The sequence below is a fragment of the Cyclopterus lumpus genome, chromosome 1 (genome assembly GCF_009769545.1).
Source record: "Cyclopterus lumpus isolate fCycLum1 chromosome 1, fCycLum1.pri, whole genome shotgun sequence".
Taxonomy (NCBI): Eukaryota; Metazoa; Chordata; class Actinopteri; order Perciformes; family Cyclopteridae; genus Cyclopterus; species Cyclopterus lumpus.
Window position 1 is genome coordinate 22,812,865 of NC_046966.1, and position 15,932 is coordinate 22,828,796.

At 44.8% G+C, this 15,932-nt stretch overlaps 1 protein-coding gene across 1 annotated transcript; it reads right to left on the bottom strand.

The window, feature by feature from the left end:
• Positions 1–1,764: 1,764 nt before the first annotated feature.
• gtpbp2b (GTP binding protein 2b) lies at positions 1,765–13,323 on the bottom strand. Its single transcript, XM_034560829.1, has 12 exons — positions 12,975–13,323; positions 11,660–11,686; positions 10,803–10,987; positions 10,023–10,134; positions 9,500–9,697; positions 9,190–9,364; positions 8,224–8,443; positions 5,367–5,502; positions 5,102–5,160; positions 4,813–4,984; positions 4,113–4,277; positions 1,765–2,399 (listed from the first exon to the last, which is right to left on the bottom strand). Exons 1-12 carry the CDS (start codon positions 13,158–13,160, stop codon positions 2,178–2,180), a joined length of 1,857 nt encoding a protein of 618 aa, XP_034416720.1. The 5' UTR covers positions 13,161–13,323; the 3' UTR covers positions 1,765–2,177.
• Positions 13,324–15,932: the final 2,609 nt, after the last annotated feature.

Below are 15,932 nucleotides of genomic sequence, written 5' to 3' on the forward strand. Positions count from 1 at the left end.
GGGGTCGTCTCACACTTTGGCCTCTCGGGGTCGTCTCACACTTTGGCCTCTCGGGGTCGTCTCACACTTTGACCTCTCGGGGTCGTCTCACACTTTGGCCTCTCGGGGTCGTCTCACACTTTGACCTCTCGGGGTCGGTCGTCGCACACTTTGACCTCTCGGGGTCGTCTCACACTTTGGCCTCTCGGGGTCGTCTCACACTTTGACCTCTCGGGGTCGGTCGTCGCACACTTTGACCTCTCGGGGTCGTCTCACACTTTGGCCTCTCGGGGTCGTCTCACACTTTGGCCTCTCGGGGTCGTCTCACACTTTGACCTCTCGGGGTCGTCTCACACTTTGACCTCTCGGGGTCGTCGCACACTTTGGCCTCTCGGGGTCGTCTCACACTTTGACCTCTCGGGGTCGTCGCACTTTGACCTCTCGGGGTCGTCTCACACTTTGGCCTCTCGGGGTCGGTCGTCTCACACTTTGGCCTCTCGGGGTCGTCTCACACTTTGACCTCTCGGGGTCGTCTCACACTTTGACCTCTCGGGGTCGTCTCACACTTTGACCACTCGGGGTCGTCGCACACTTTGACCTCTCGGCATGCAGAAGAATCATAAAAACAAAGTGCAAAGAACTCCATTGGAACGGGAAGCAGTTTCAAATGCCACACGGGATCCATGGAAAGTACATTCGATATTAAGGTTTACAATTGCACAGAACCTCATTAAAAAAAAACAATAAAAAAAACAAACAAAAAAACACGTTTCAACACGACTACTTCATACTTTAAATGAGAAGATTTTCTTTCTTCTTCTTCTGCCGGTCAAAGAGCATGCAGGTTTATGTCCATCAAACCTTCTCAACGTGAACAGAAACCGGGACCCGAAAGATGCAAATATTTCGGCGTCCGTCATTTGTAAATGCAGACGTTAAACATTAGACGTTAAACATTAGACGTTAGACGTTAAACGTCCGAGGCTTCGACACTTGGACCAAGTGGACGTGAGGCGAGGACAGCGCGACGCCTTCTGTACAACAAAAAACATTGTTCGGCTGCATTGTTTTGCACATTTAATGATTCATCTGAACAACGGCGTCCTGCAGCGTCCCGATCAATGCGTCGGCCTCTACAACTGTGGATTGTTAGTTATTGAACCGGTTATTGAACAGCAGGCTGAATTAGTGCTCCAGAGCCACGGTGACTGGATCAAAAGTGAATAAAGTGCATAATGGGAGGAGCCGGTGGGCTCGTGGGTGTCGGGAGTCGAAAGAATTGCGGCTTTACTTTGATTCCACAAAGTAATTATAAATCCATGCCCTCAAAATAATGTAATATGTTTGAGGGATGTCGGGTAAAATCTTTAATCCTTAAATTAATCACTTATCAAGCAGAAACTACAATCCAGTCCCTTAAAAAGTTTCTCCGACGTGAGTATGTGCTTTCAGATGATTGTAAAGTAAATTCCCCCAAAATTGTTTTAGAAGACTTCAACGTGGACATTTATTACTGTGACGATTATTTATTGTTGAAGCTTAAAAAGTATTTAACAGATTAATCAGTGGTGAAAATATACAGCCAATGCAGCTTTACTGTAAGACTTTCTTATCTGCGCTGATTGCATGTGTCGTGTTTGTCCACAGCAGCTGACCCCTGACCCCTGACCCCCGACGTGGGGAGAAAAAAAGAGGCAGATGTGTACGGGCTGAAAAAAAAAAGATGCAAAAATGTTTGACGAGAAGACGCCTCACTCTGTGGAGAAAGACGCGTCCACTCCTCCTGTAGAACCCCCCCCCCCCTCCCCTCTCTCTCTTCAGATTTAATATTTTGGTCTGAGCGCGTGCAGATGTTTTGTTGTGCTGTGGGCGAACGGACCGCTCAGTCCTTCCTGTCCGGTCTCTTTAAAACCAGTCCTTCTCAAATCCGCCCCCCCAACAAAAAATAAAAATAAATCCCGCTGTCTTCTCATGACAGCCGCATGACGGTATCAGATTTATCGTCCAGGGTTAAATCCACCGAGGTCAACCGGCTTTAACTCAAGACATTGACGTCTGCTGGGAGGAAAATGATGATGATGATGATGATGATGATGATGATGAGCAGGACGGAAGTATAGATCCAGGACGGGAGGATTAGGGAGCGAGAGAAGCAGATGCATGGATGGCGTCCGCCCGGCCGGGGGTTCTCACGGAGCTCAGCATCGGTCGGGCGGAGGTCTCTGATGGTCCTGCTGCAGGTTCTGGTCGTGGTTCTGGTTCTGGTCGTGGTTCTGGGAGGCGGGCAGCAGGCGGGCGACGTGGCCGATGCCTTTGGTGACGCCCTCCCTGAAGAGCAGCTTGGCGCCCAGTCGCAGGTACTCGGGGTGCTTGATGAAGCAGAAGCGAACCACGGCTCGCTCGCCCGTACGCAGCTCGTCCTGCAGCGGAGGGAGAGAGAGAGAGACAGAGAGACAGAGAGGTAGAGAGAGAGAGAGAGACAGATAGACAAAGAGGTAGAGAGAGAGAGAGAGACAGATAGACAGAGAGGTAGAGAGAGAGAGAGAGACAGATAGACAGAGAGGTAGAGAGAGAGAGAGAGACAGATAGACAGAGAGGTAGAGAGAGAGAGACAGAGAGACAGAGAGGTAGAGAGAGAGAGAGAGACAGAGAGACAGAGAGGTAGAGAGAGAGAGAGAGACAGAGAGACAGAGAGGTAGAGAGAGAGAGAGACAGAGAGACAGAGAGGTAGAGAGAGAGACAGATAGACAGAAATGTAGAGAGAGAGAGAGACAGAGAGGTAGAGAGAGAGAGACAGAGAGACAGAGAGGTAGAGAGAGACAGAGAGACAGAGAGGTAGAGAGAGAGAGAGAGACAGATAGACAGAGAGGTAGAGAGAGAGAGAGAGACAGATAGACAGAGAGGTAGAGAGAGAGAGACAGAGAGACAGAGAGGTAGAGAGAGACAGAGAGACAGAGAGGTAGAGAGAGAGAGAGAGACAGATAGACAGAGAGGTAGAGAGAGAGAGAGAGACAGATAGACAGAGAGGTAGAGAGAGAGAGACAGAGAGACAGAGAGGTAGAGAGAGAGAGAGACAGATAGACAGAGAGGTAGAGAGAGAGAGACAGAGAGACAGAGAGGTAGAGAGAGAGAGAGAGACAGAGAGACAGATAGACAGAGAGGTAGAGAGAGAGAGAGACAGAGAGACAGAGAGGTAGAGAGAGAGAGAGACAGAGAGACAGAGAGGTAGAGAGAGAGAGAGAGACAGAGAGGTAGAGAGGTAGAGAGGTAGAGAGAGAGAGAGAGACAGAGAGGTAGAGAGGTAGAGAGAGAGAGAGAGACAGAGAGGTAGAGAGGTAGAGACAGACAGACAGAGAGACAGAGAGGTAGAGAGGTAGAGACAGACAGACAGATAGACAGAGAGGTAGAGAGAGAGAGACAGAGAGACAGAGAGGTAGAGAGAGACAGAGAGACAGAGAGGTAGAGAGAGAGAGAGAGACAGATAGACAGAGAGGTAGAGAGAGAGAGAGAGACAGATAGACAGAGAGGTAGAGAGAGAGAGACAGAGAGACAGAGAGGTAGAGAGAGAGAGAGACAGATAGACAGAGAGGTAGAGAGAGAGAGACAGAGAGACAGAGAGGTAGAGAGAGAGAGAGACAGAGAGACAGAGAGGTAGAGAGAGAGAGAGAGACAGAGAGACAGATAGACAGAGAGGTAGAGAGAGAGAGAGACAGAGAGACAGAGAGGTAGAGAGAGAGAGAGACAGAGAGACAGAGAGGTAGAGAGAGAGAGAGAGACAGAGAGGTAGAGAGGTAGAGAGGTAGAGAGAGAGAGAGAGACAGAGAGGTAGAGAGGTAGAGAGAGAGAGAGAGACAGAGAGGTAGAGAGGTAGAGACAGACAGACAGAGAGACAGAGAGGTAGAGAGGTAGAGACAGACAGACAGAGAGACAGAAAGTGAGAAAGTGAGAGAGAGACAGAGGTAGAGAGACAGAGAGACAGACAGACAGAAAGAGAGAGACAGAGCGAGAGAGAGAGACAGAGAGACAGAGACACAGACAGAGAGAGAGAGACAGAGAGAGATGCTGTCACGTGACGTAACACAAAGCCGCCACCAGAGGGCGATCACGCGCCGCTCCGTCGCCCAGACACCGACCTTCCCGTGCAGGCAGTCCACGGTGGCCGTCTGCCTGACGTTGCCCACGTGCACGGTGACCTGTGACCCCCGGCGGAAGGTCTTGGCGTGGAAGAGCAGGACGATGGCGGCTTCGAACTGACAGCAGATGGTCGGGTTCATCTTGGGGCTGACCATCACCATCCCCTGCAAATCACACGTCACGTTTTTATTTTTTTTATTATACGCTTCACTTTTTAAGAATCTGCAGCGTCTGTTTGTTTGGTGAGAACAAAGTGACGCAGCAGGTTTTTAAAAGGAGTTTTTTTTAATATATATATATATATTTATATATCTTTCCTGCCGCGACGACAAAAACTGAAAGTGTCACGTTTTTTTGTGTTTTTTTTCGAGTTTATTCTCGGGGTACGGTGGCCGCGTTGGGACATCTCCGACTCAGCTGTGCTCGGATTGACCTCGTAAGAAGGTCCATGCCGTGTTTTCAGCGGGACTATTTCTACAACTATGGGATGGATTTTCATAAATGTTGGTGATCCTTCTCATTTAAACACTTTTTGGTTCATGACCAAATTACCTGCAGAGCTGATGGACGTTAAAAAAAATGAATAATTAAACACACAAAGACGCTTTAAAGACAGAGGATTCATTTCGAGCGTGGGAGAGACTTTTTTCGGCAACGTAAAAATCAAACACGCGGCCTCTGGGTCACGCGACCTCTGACCTTGCGCAGCAGCGAGCGGTCAAAGTTCCCCAGAGCCAGCGTGGCCGCCTGCCCGGCCCTCAGCACCCGGCAGGCCGAGCGGTTCCTCTGGATGCTGCCCACCTTCAGGCGCAGGAAGCGGCCCTCGTCAGTGGGACCGACCACCAGCCGCTCGCCCTCCCGACACACTCCGCTGAAACACACACACACGCGCGCACACAACACACACACACACACACACACACACGGTCGGCCAATGGCGGGATTAAAAACTACAAAATGATGATGATCTGCGTTGTGTTCCTCTCACCTGTACAGAGTTCCTCCCACCACAGTCCCAACGTCAGGAACAGAGTAGATCTCATCTACCTGCACACACACACACACACACACACACACACACACATACACACACACACACACACACACACACACACACACACACACACTGGAAATGTCAATATATTCAATATCGTCCCGTTAATGTTTTCTCGAAGTTGCATTTTTTCAAACCTTCTTTGGTGTGTGTGTGCGTGTGTGTGTGTGTGTGTGTGTGTGTGTGTGTGTGTGTGTACCTGGAACTCGGTGAGCTGCTGCATCAGCTCTTCCTGCTCCTTGCTGTTGCTCAGTGGAGGGAGGATGTTCAAGAAAACCTTCAGGAGGTCCAGACTCTCTCCCGACACACTGGAGAGGGTGAAGATGGGCGTGATGCTGCGCACACACACGCACACACACACACACACACACATACACACACACAGACACACGCACACACGCACACACACACAATATCATCACATTGTTTCTGATATTTTGTTCCAACGTGGGTAAAGTGGTGACACAGTTTCACAGAGATTCTCTCCGCTTCACAGTTTTAGTGGTACTAGTACTCACCATGCAGACTGGGTGAACTGCAGTACTAGTAGTACTCGTGGTACTAGTACTCACCATGCAGACTGGGTGAACTGCAGTACTAGTAGTACTCGTGGTACTAGTACTCACCATGCAGACTGGGTGAACTGCAGTACTAGTAGTACTCGTGGTACTAGTACTCACCATGCAGACTGGGTGAACTGCAGTACTAGTAGTACTCGTGGTACTAGTACTCACCATGCAGACTGGGTGAACTGCAGTACTAGTAGTACTCGTGGTACTAGTACTCACCATGCAGACTGGGTGAACTGCAGTACTAGTAGTACTCGTGGTACTAGTACTCACCATGCAGACTGGGTGAACTGCAGTACTAGTAGTACTCGTGGTACTAGTACTCACCATGCAGACTGGGTGAACTGCAGTACTAGTAGTACTCGTGGTACTAGTACTCACCATGCAGACTGCGTGAACTGCAGTACTAGTAGTACTCGTGGTACTAGTACTCACCATGCAGACTGGGTGAACTGCAGTACTAGTAGTACTCGTGGTACTAGTACTCACCATGCAGACTGGGTGAACTGCAGTACTAGTAGTACTCGTGGTACTAGTACTCACCATGCAGACTGGGTGAACTGCAGTACTAGTAGTACTCGTGGTACTAGTACTCACCATGCAGACTGGGTGAACTGCTGTACTAGTAGTACTCGTGGTACTAGTACTCACCATGCAGACTGGGTGAACTGCAGTACTAGTAGTACTCGTGGTACTAGTACTCACCATGCAGACTGGGTGAACTGCAGTACTAGTAGTACTCGTGGTACTAGTACTCACCATGCAGACTGGGTGAACTGCAGTACTAGTAGTACTCGTGGTACTAGTACTCACCATGCAGACTGGGTGAACTGCAGTACTAGTAGTACTCGTGGTACTAGTACTCACCATGCAGACTGGGTGAACTGCTGTACTAGTAGTACTCGTGGTACTAGTACTCACCATGCAGACTGGGTGAACTGCAGTACTAGTAGTACTCGTGGTACTAGTACTCACCATGCAGACTGGGTGAACTGCAGTACTAGTAGTACTCGTGGTACTAGTACTCACCATGCAGACTGGGTGAACTGCTGTACTAGTAGTACTCGTGGTACTAGTACTCACCATGCAGACTGGGTGAACTGCAGTACTAGTAGTACTCGTGGTACTAGTACTCACCATGCAGACTGGGTGAACTGCAGTACTAGTAGTACTCGTGGTACTAGTACTCACCATGCAGACTGGGTGAACTGCAGTACTAGTAGTACTCGTGGTACTAGTACTCACCATGCAGACTGGGTGAACTGCAGTACTAGTAGTACTCGTGGTACTAGTACTCACCATGCAGACTGGGTGAACTGCTGTACTAGTAGTACTCGTGGTACTAGTACTCACCATGCAGACTGGGTGAACTGCTGTACTAGTAGTACTCGTGGTACTAGTACTCACCATGCAGACTGGGTGAACTGCAGTACTAGTAGTACTCGTGGTACTAGTACTCACCATGCAGACTGGGTGAACTGCTGTACTAGTAGTACTCGTGGTACTAGTACTCACCATGCAGACTGGGTGAACTGCAGTACTAGTAGTACTCGTGGTACTAGTACTCACCATGCAGACTGGGTGAACTGCTGTACTAGTAGTACTCGTGGTACTAGTACTCACCATGCAGACTGGGTGAACTGCTGTACTAGTAGTACTCGTGGTACTAGTACTCACCATGCAGACTGGGTGAACTGCAGTACTAGTAGTACTCGTGGTACTAGTACTCACCATGCAGACTGGGTGAACTGCAGTACTAGTAGTACTCGTGGTACTAGTACTCACCATGCAGACTGGGTGAACTGCAGTACTAGTAGTACTCGTGGTACTAGTACTCACCATGCAGACTGGGTGAACTGCAGTACTAGTAGTACTCGTGGTACTAGTACTCACCATGCAGACTGGGTGAACTGCTGTACTAGTAGTACTCGTGGTACTAGTACTCACCATGCAGACTGGGTGAACTGCTGTACTAGTAGTACTCGTGGTACTAGTACTCACCATGCAGACTGGGTGAACTGCAGTACTAGTAGTACTCGTGGTACTAGTACTCACCATGCAGACTGGGTGAACTGCAGTACTAGTAGTACTCGTGGTACTAGTACTCACCATGCAGACTGGGTGAACTGCAGTACTAGTAGTACTCGTGGTACTAGTACTCACCATGCAGACTGGGTGAACTGCTGTACTAGTAGTACTCGTGGTACTAGTACTCACCATGCAGACTGGGTGAACTGCTGTACTAGTAGTACTCGTGGTACTAGTACTCACCATGCAGACTGGGTGAACTGCAGTACTAGTAGTACTCGTGGTACTAGTACTCACCATGCAGACTGGGTGAACTGCAGTACTAGTAGTACTCGTGGTACTAGTACTCACCATGCAGACTGGGTGAACTGCAGTACTAGTAGTACTCGTGGTACTAGTACTCACCATGCAGACTGGGTGAACTGCAGTACTAGTAGTACTCGTGGTACTAGTACTCACCATGCAGACTGGGTGAACTGCTGTGCGGCCGTCACGGCGTCGTCCGGGCTGGCCACGCCCATCGGCACCTTGTTGCAGCCCGGCTGCTTCAGCAGTCGCTCCAGCTGGCGGACGGTTCTGTCCACGGTGCCGCGGGAGCACAGGTCCACTTTACTGACCACGATGAAGATGGGAACTTTCAGCGCCATGGCCAGGCCCAGGTGCTCCCGGGTCGTGCCGGCTGGACGGAGGAGAGCGGGAACACTGTGAGCATGCTGACATCAAAATAAAATACTTCCATTACCCAGAAGCCACCTGGCAGGAACCAGGAGGGAATCACACACGAACAGCGTTTCTATTACTATTTTTATTTTTATTTATTTATTACAGTTTTAGGACTGAAAAATGTTCAAGCTGCAACAATAAGGTGATTAAATGAGAAAATTAACCTACGACTATTTCGATTATCGATTTTTCTGTTTTTTAAGCAACCTGTGAACAAACCTTTAAAATGTGAGGATGCTTTTCTCTGTCACGTTTAATAATAACAAAATTAAAAAAAGTTTTATTTGGACTGTTTAATTTGACGAAACAAGAAATATATTTTGGACTTGTGTTGTGATCATTTAAAAAACAGCTCTGGCTCTCTGAGTCTAATCTCATTTTAACGTTGATCCCTTCTGCCCCCTAGTGGTGACTATACAGAGTTGTTTTTAATTATTTCCTGAAAGCAGAGAACTTAATAATTTTGCTTCCAAGAAAATAATGTAGAAAAACAAAAATGTATATATACAGTATATATATATATATATATATATATATATATATACAGTATATATATATATATATATATATATATATATACATATATATATACATTTTATATATATATACACAGTTTTGTATATATATATATATATATATATATATATATATATATATATAAAATTAATATTTTTTGTGCCCTGTATGAAACGCGCAGCTCACCGATGCCGGTGTTGGCGCTCACCACCAGCATGGCGAAGTCGGGGCAGTAGCTGGTGAGGCCGAAGATGGTCGTCTTCAGGTACTTGTGGTGTCCGGCCAGATCGATGAAGGTGATCATCTTGGAGGAGCTCTCGCAGATCTCCTCAGCCGTCCGGGACTCGCTGTAGTTCACCACCTGCATCATTAATTAAATAAATAAATACATATGTTCCCATTGATTGGATACTCGAATAATTAAATGCACTGTGGCAGAGTTCTGCAGAGTTAGTTTTTTAAAATATTTTATATCTATATATCTATCTGTGCTCACCTCTCCTTTGCTGTTGAAGCCGAGGATCTCGAAGCTGATGCTGGAGGTGCGTCCGGTCTGGATCTCGTGCAGATGCCTGAAGAGGTTGAGCCTCGCTCGGCCTCGCCCGTTGTCCAGCTCGCCCTGCGTCAGGACGCCCAGCAGGGTCGACTTCCCCGAGTCCACGTTGCCCAGGACCGCCACCCGCAGGTCCAGGAACTGTCCCAGTCCAAAAGAAACACATGACGGAGGAGAGGGATCATAGTCTCTACTTTAAGCCTGTTTTAAAAAAAATCAAATGAACTGCTGCTTTTGAGAGGAGAGCGCTTTGCATGCTGGGATGCGGATGACCAGCAGCCGTCTGGAGAATGACGTCACGTCTGACCTGGACTTTTATATTCAGGCAGATGGGAGTTCCTTTTGTTGGACTTCTTCACTCTGTGTCGCTGACACATCGAGCCAATCAGAGGAGAGGAGGCTCTCACACACACACACACACACGCACACGCACGCACACACACACACAGCACCCGGAGACTCTCACCTGCTGGTCATCGGGGACCTTTCGAACCAGGACTTCTGCGATTTTGCGCGTGTTCCTGTCCAAGTCGTAGTCCACCTCCCTCTCTCGGAGGAGAGTGATGTCGGCACCGACTCTGACGAGACGGAGGAGAAGAAGAAGAAGAAAGAAACAAGTTACAACTCACACACTTGTTGTGTTCAGTTAGCAGCGCTGAACACCAGTTGTTTTATTCTTTAAAGAATATAATTGACATATTTATCTATTAGAAAGGAAATAAATCCCCGCAAAGAAATGAATTTCAAGGAAAATTCAATAATAAAAATTCTTCATTATTGCGGCTTCACGATTGAATACAAGACCATTATTATCATTATCATTTTATTTATTATTATTATTGAATGCATCACAGGGGAGGGTTCAACTCTATCTTGTATTCTTTATCGATACAACTAAAATTAAAGATTATTATAATTGCCACATTTTCATCATGACCAATTATTTACTGACTGTTTAAAAAAAAAATTGTAATCTATTTATTATTTGGGCACTTCTCTGCCCAGCATCTCGATCTTTACGGTCGCCGTGGTCGTAACACCTGTAACGTCTGACGTCGCCCGTTCCTGTAATATCACGGCTGTCACATGACCGCCTCGGTTTCTTTTGGGCATCGTACTTCACATGATAACATTCCCTACTCATGTGTTTAGGATAATAATAATAATAATACTAATAATAATAATAAATGCCCTCTTAAAGCTGGAGAAACCCTTTAGAGACGGCGCTCAGAAGCAGGCGACCTACTTCTCCGCCATCCTCTTCAAGGTCTTGAGCGAGGCCTTCATGTCGGCGTCGGTCAGGCCGACCAGCAGGCCGTTGTCTTCCACGCCGATCTGGTAGACGGCCTCGCCGCGGCCCTCCTGCAGGCGCCACTTCAGCTGCGTGGCCAGGTGCTCGAAGCGATACTGCGTTGGATTGACCAGCTTCAGCTAAACGGCGGCAGCCGGGAGAGAAACACGAAGAGAAGGCGGGTAAATAACCGGCGGGGGCGCACGGTTCAACCGGAGCTCGACCCGAACCGGCTTTAAATGATTCATCTAAATGTAAAATAACTATTAATATGGGAAGGTGCACTTTACTTGTCTGTCCCGACAGTCTAAAAATAAATATATATATATATATATATAATGTACTATCATGTATGACAAAAGAAAAATCATAAATATTTAGCATATTTTTGCTTAAAATGTATAGAAAATAGTATTTTTAGTCAATCATAACAATATAACAATATTTCTAAAAAAATCATTAATCATGAAACCCAATCTGGACCCATATAAGCAGAAGAAAATTGATTTACCAATTTAAAAATAACAAATTAGTTTAAGGTCCACCTCTGAATTGAGGTCAGAAGTCTCTGGATTTTAAAGCCAGCTTGTTTTTACTAAAAGACCTTTTTAAAATAAATTGCAGTGTTCTTTGAGGAACCTAAATCTCATCCGTCCCATTAAAAAAAAAAACATCACCTCGAGATTCTCCGAGCTACGAGGGCGAAGTAGACAAAGTACACAAAATACACTCGGCGAGTTGCGCAATTCCTATTTTGGTGTGAAGAACTCGCAGTACGCCGAACCCGAAACAGGAAATGAAGAGGTAGTTACCTTGTACTCAATGTTTCCTTCTTCCGCCTATCAGAGAGAGAGAGGAGACACATTAGGACCCTTAACGACAGATTTAATGTACTTTGTGTCCAGCTTTGGGCCAACAGCTCGTGTTTAAAGTGAGATCCATAACTTTAAATAAACAATACTTATATTTCAGGAAAACATTTTCTGTTATTAAATCTTAATTAAATTAAAGTTTTATATTTCAGACAGTTGTCATGATGTGACCGGTATATTTATACCTCTGGTGTGAGCAATAAAATGCACTTTTGACAGGGAGAAAAATATCCACCTAACTCCATTAACCATTCAAATAATTTAAAGTTTGTTATGAATAAACTGTGTGTGACACACATTTTATTCATACTTCTAACCCTCAAAAATATTTGTGTTTTTTCAGGGTTATATATACACACACGCACACACTTTTTATTCATACTTGTAACTCTCAAAAATAGTTTTATAAATAACTAGTTTATCATAACAAACTTTAAATTGGTTGAATACAATGTGTATATATATATTATAATATATAATTATTATAATTTTATTTTTTTCCCTTATATCGAATTAATCATCTGATTTAATTCATACTAATTTAGGATAGGAATATATAAGCATTATGCTTCTACCTATATCCATACATACATTAAATAAATAAACACATACATTAAATAAATAAACACATACATTAAATAAATAAACACATATATACATTAAATAAATAAACACATACATTAAATAAATAAACACATATATACATTAAATAAAAAACACATACATTAAATAAATACATACATACATAAAAAAAATAAACACATACATACATTAAAAAAATAAACACATACATACATTAAAAAAATAAACACATACATTAAATAAATAAACACATACATACATTAAATAAATAACTTTATGTAGGTTGGAAGCTAAACAAGTCGAGCAAACACTGCTTGCTGGAGTCGAAACACGTTTTGCCTAATTATTAATTGTTCTTTATTATTCCTGAAAAAATACTTTTGAGTGAACTCCTGCGACCTTTGCGCCTCGGACACGGTTGTTTATAATAATAAATATATAATAATAGTTTGACGTTTTCTCCAATGGGAATATTAGCGAGACATTGTCTGTAGAGGCTCCTCGTGTAAAGCCAGCTAGCTTAGACCGTAACAATAACATTACATCCGCGCCATGTTTGTTTTTATATTGTATTGCTGTGGTGTAAACATGTCAGTTAGCCTGCAGCTAGCCGGGTTAGCTCGCCGGCTAGTTTAGTGTCCCGTTAATCCCCGTTAAAAGGACGGTATGGTACCTCCGGGGGGAAATACGGCGGCGGCGTTTTGTTGTTCCTGTTGTTCTTTTTATTCCTTCTTTTCCGGCCTCGCTTGCCTCGTCTCGTTCGCGACTTTTTCGACGTTTTCTTCCCGTTATTACCGGAGCCCGGTCCGTGCCTGCTGTGCCCGGGCGACACTGCACCATTCCCGGAGAAATCCACCATCGCTGAGCTCTCCGGATGTCCCGCGGCCTCCCCGGAACTACAGGGATCAACCGGGAAGTCTATAAAATAATACTAATACTAATATTAATAATGATGATGATGATGATGATACAGCTACTCTTTCTAACATCACATGTTGGACGCGGAGACACGCCGCGCAGGATGCTCTCTCCTCAGCATCACCGACGCCGTCAAGTCCGCTCTCCTTCGCTAAATACGACACGGCTTCCGGTTAGAACTTTCAAAATAAAATATAAGACTTGCATTTCAAAGTAAAAAGTACAACAGCGGCTGAGGATTTGTTTGTTTTGGGGGAACTTCTCTAAGCTAGAAGTCAAAAAAAAAAAAGTCAAAAATACATTGAATTAGGAATAACACCATTACTATTCTTGGTCTCAACAAACATTTACTTTATTTATGTTACTGTGCCACAATGATTATTACTTTTTCTTTCACGTCTCACCATTGAGAAATACAAACAATAAAAACATCTATTTATATTATATTTATTTAAAAGGGACCATGTACAGTTAAAACATAAATGTCACCATGTGTTGCACTGTACCATATATAGTCCCATGACAGACATAACAAACATAAAACAATAGCAAACAGTAAAGGATAGGACACAATACAACAGTATATGTGGTAAGAAGAACACCCAATGTGAAGCTTCAGTACAGCACATTAAAAGTAAGTAATACAAACTATTAAAAGTAAGTAATAAAAACCATTAAAAGTAAGAACTACGAACCATAATAATTTTGCTCAATGAGTAATGAGTACCAGCTTTCAACTGATTTTTTTAGTTTATTTTTAAAAGTGCTGATAGAGCTGCAAGTGCTGATAGAGCTGATTTGTGGAGGGGGCCAAACCATTTAGAATTTTATAGACCATGCAGAAATCTGAAAATAGTCTAAAATTCACCAAGCTCAGCAGATTGTATTTCTCCAGTATCCCACAGTGATGAAAATCCAATGACTTTTTGTCCAATGTTTTAAGGGTTTGTTTATATGGCGATTCCAGTGGTTTTATGGTGGTTTCACCAGCCTGCCCCCAATATGTAATGCAATATGAAACATGGGAAAGGATCATGCATAAATATATTGGCAGCATCCAGAAAGAGACAGTTTCTGATATGTTTAAAATTAGCCAAATTGTACTTTATAGTATTAACCATTCTCTTTACATGTTTCTTACAGTTCAAATTTGTATCCAGTATCACGCCAAGATATTTATGATCAGTAACAATTCCAATCCATTCGCCTTTGATAAGAATATCAGCATCATGCGGTTGTGTCTTGGTTTTGGAGAAAAACATACCTTTTGTCTTGTTGATATTGAGACTCAGACATGATTGATTAAGCCAGTGTGTGATCGTTTCCAATTTGTCAGCTTGTCAGTTGCTATCTCAGTAGTTTTTGTATGTGTGTAAACAACAGTGTCATCTGCATACATTTGCAGTTCTACATCATGACACTGTTCAGGGAGATCATTGATGTATAAACTAAATAATAAAGGGCCCTAACACTGACCCTTGTGGAACACCCAGTGTGTATTCCCTGTTTCTGGACAGTGTATCACAAATTTTAACATTATTGACATGTCACCCATTTCAACTTCTTTTTGTTTCATCTGTAATTTAAGAACGTTGTAGAGTTGTATTTTGTCCATAATTTGCTGTTTTGGGTAAATGGGTCAAAAACCAACTCATGCATACAATAATTATATCAGATTCTATGGACTCACATGTGTTTGTAAATGTCTAAGGCCCCGATTGTCCCCTTGATTTGTGTATCAGTGTGAATGATCTTGAATACGAAGCATGTAAAAACATGTTTTACCTTGATAAAAAAAACAAAAAGAAGACCAATAGGACGTTCCAGAGGGGGGGGGGGGGGGGGGGAGGGGGGGGGGGGGGGGGGGGGGGGGGGGGGGGGGTGCAGCAGCTGAGAAGGCCCTGTCACTCCAGGTCTGGCACTTGGTCCTGATGGTCTTCAGAGTGTTTGCACCAGCGGACCTGAGGCAACATGTTGGGGCTAGGAGGGGGAGGAGGTCTGAAAGGTAGGGAGGGGCCATGTTGTTTAGGACTTTGTATGTGGTGAGTAGTATTTTAAAGTCTATCCTGAATTTGATCGGGAGCCAGTGAAGGTTGCGTAGGACCGGGGTGACGTGGTCATAGAGTTCTGAACATACTGAAGTTTGTTAAGAATTTTGTTAGGAGAGCCGAAGAGGATGCTGTTGCAGTAGTCAAGTCTGGAGGTTATGAGGGCATGGATAAGAATTTCAGTGGTGGCAGAGGACAGGGAGGGCCGGAGGCGTGCAATGTTCCTGAGATGAAAGAAGGCAGTTTTGGTGATGTGGTTGGCGTGCGGTAGGAAAGAGAGGTTGGGGTCTAGTATGATACCGAGGTTGCGGACCTTGGTGGAGGGGGTGACGATGGAGCCATCAATATCGAGAGAGAAGGTCTGGGCTGAGCGGGTAAGGGAGTTGGGGCCGATGATGAGTATTTCAGATTTATTGCAGTTGAGTTTCAGAAAGTTCTGTTGCATCCATAATTTTATATCGGTGAGACAGGTAGTGAGAGTGGAGTGGGTGACTGAGGTGATGGTCTTGGGAGGAGAAGTAGAGTTGGGTGTCGTCAGCGTAACAGTGGACAATGGATGATTTGTCCAAGGGGAAGGATGTAAATGATGAAGAAGAGGGGACCGAGCACAGAACCTTGGGGGACACTTGGGTGTAGTAGTTAATCAAACCACTTTTCACCCGAAA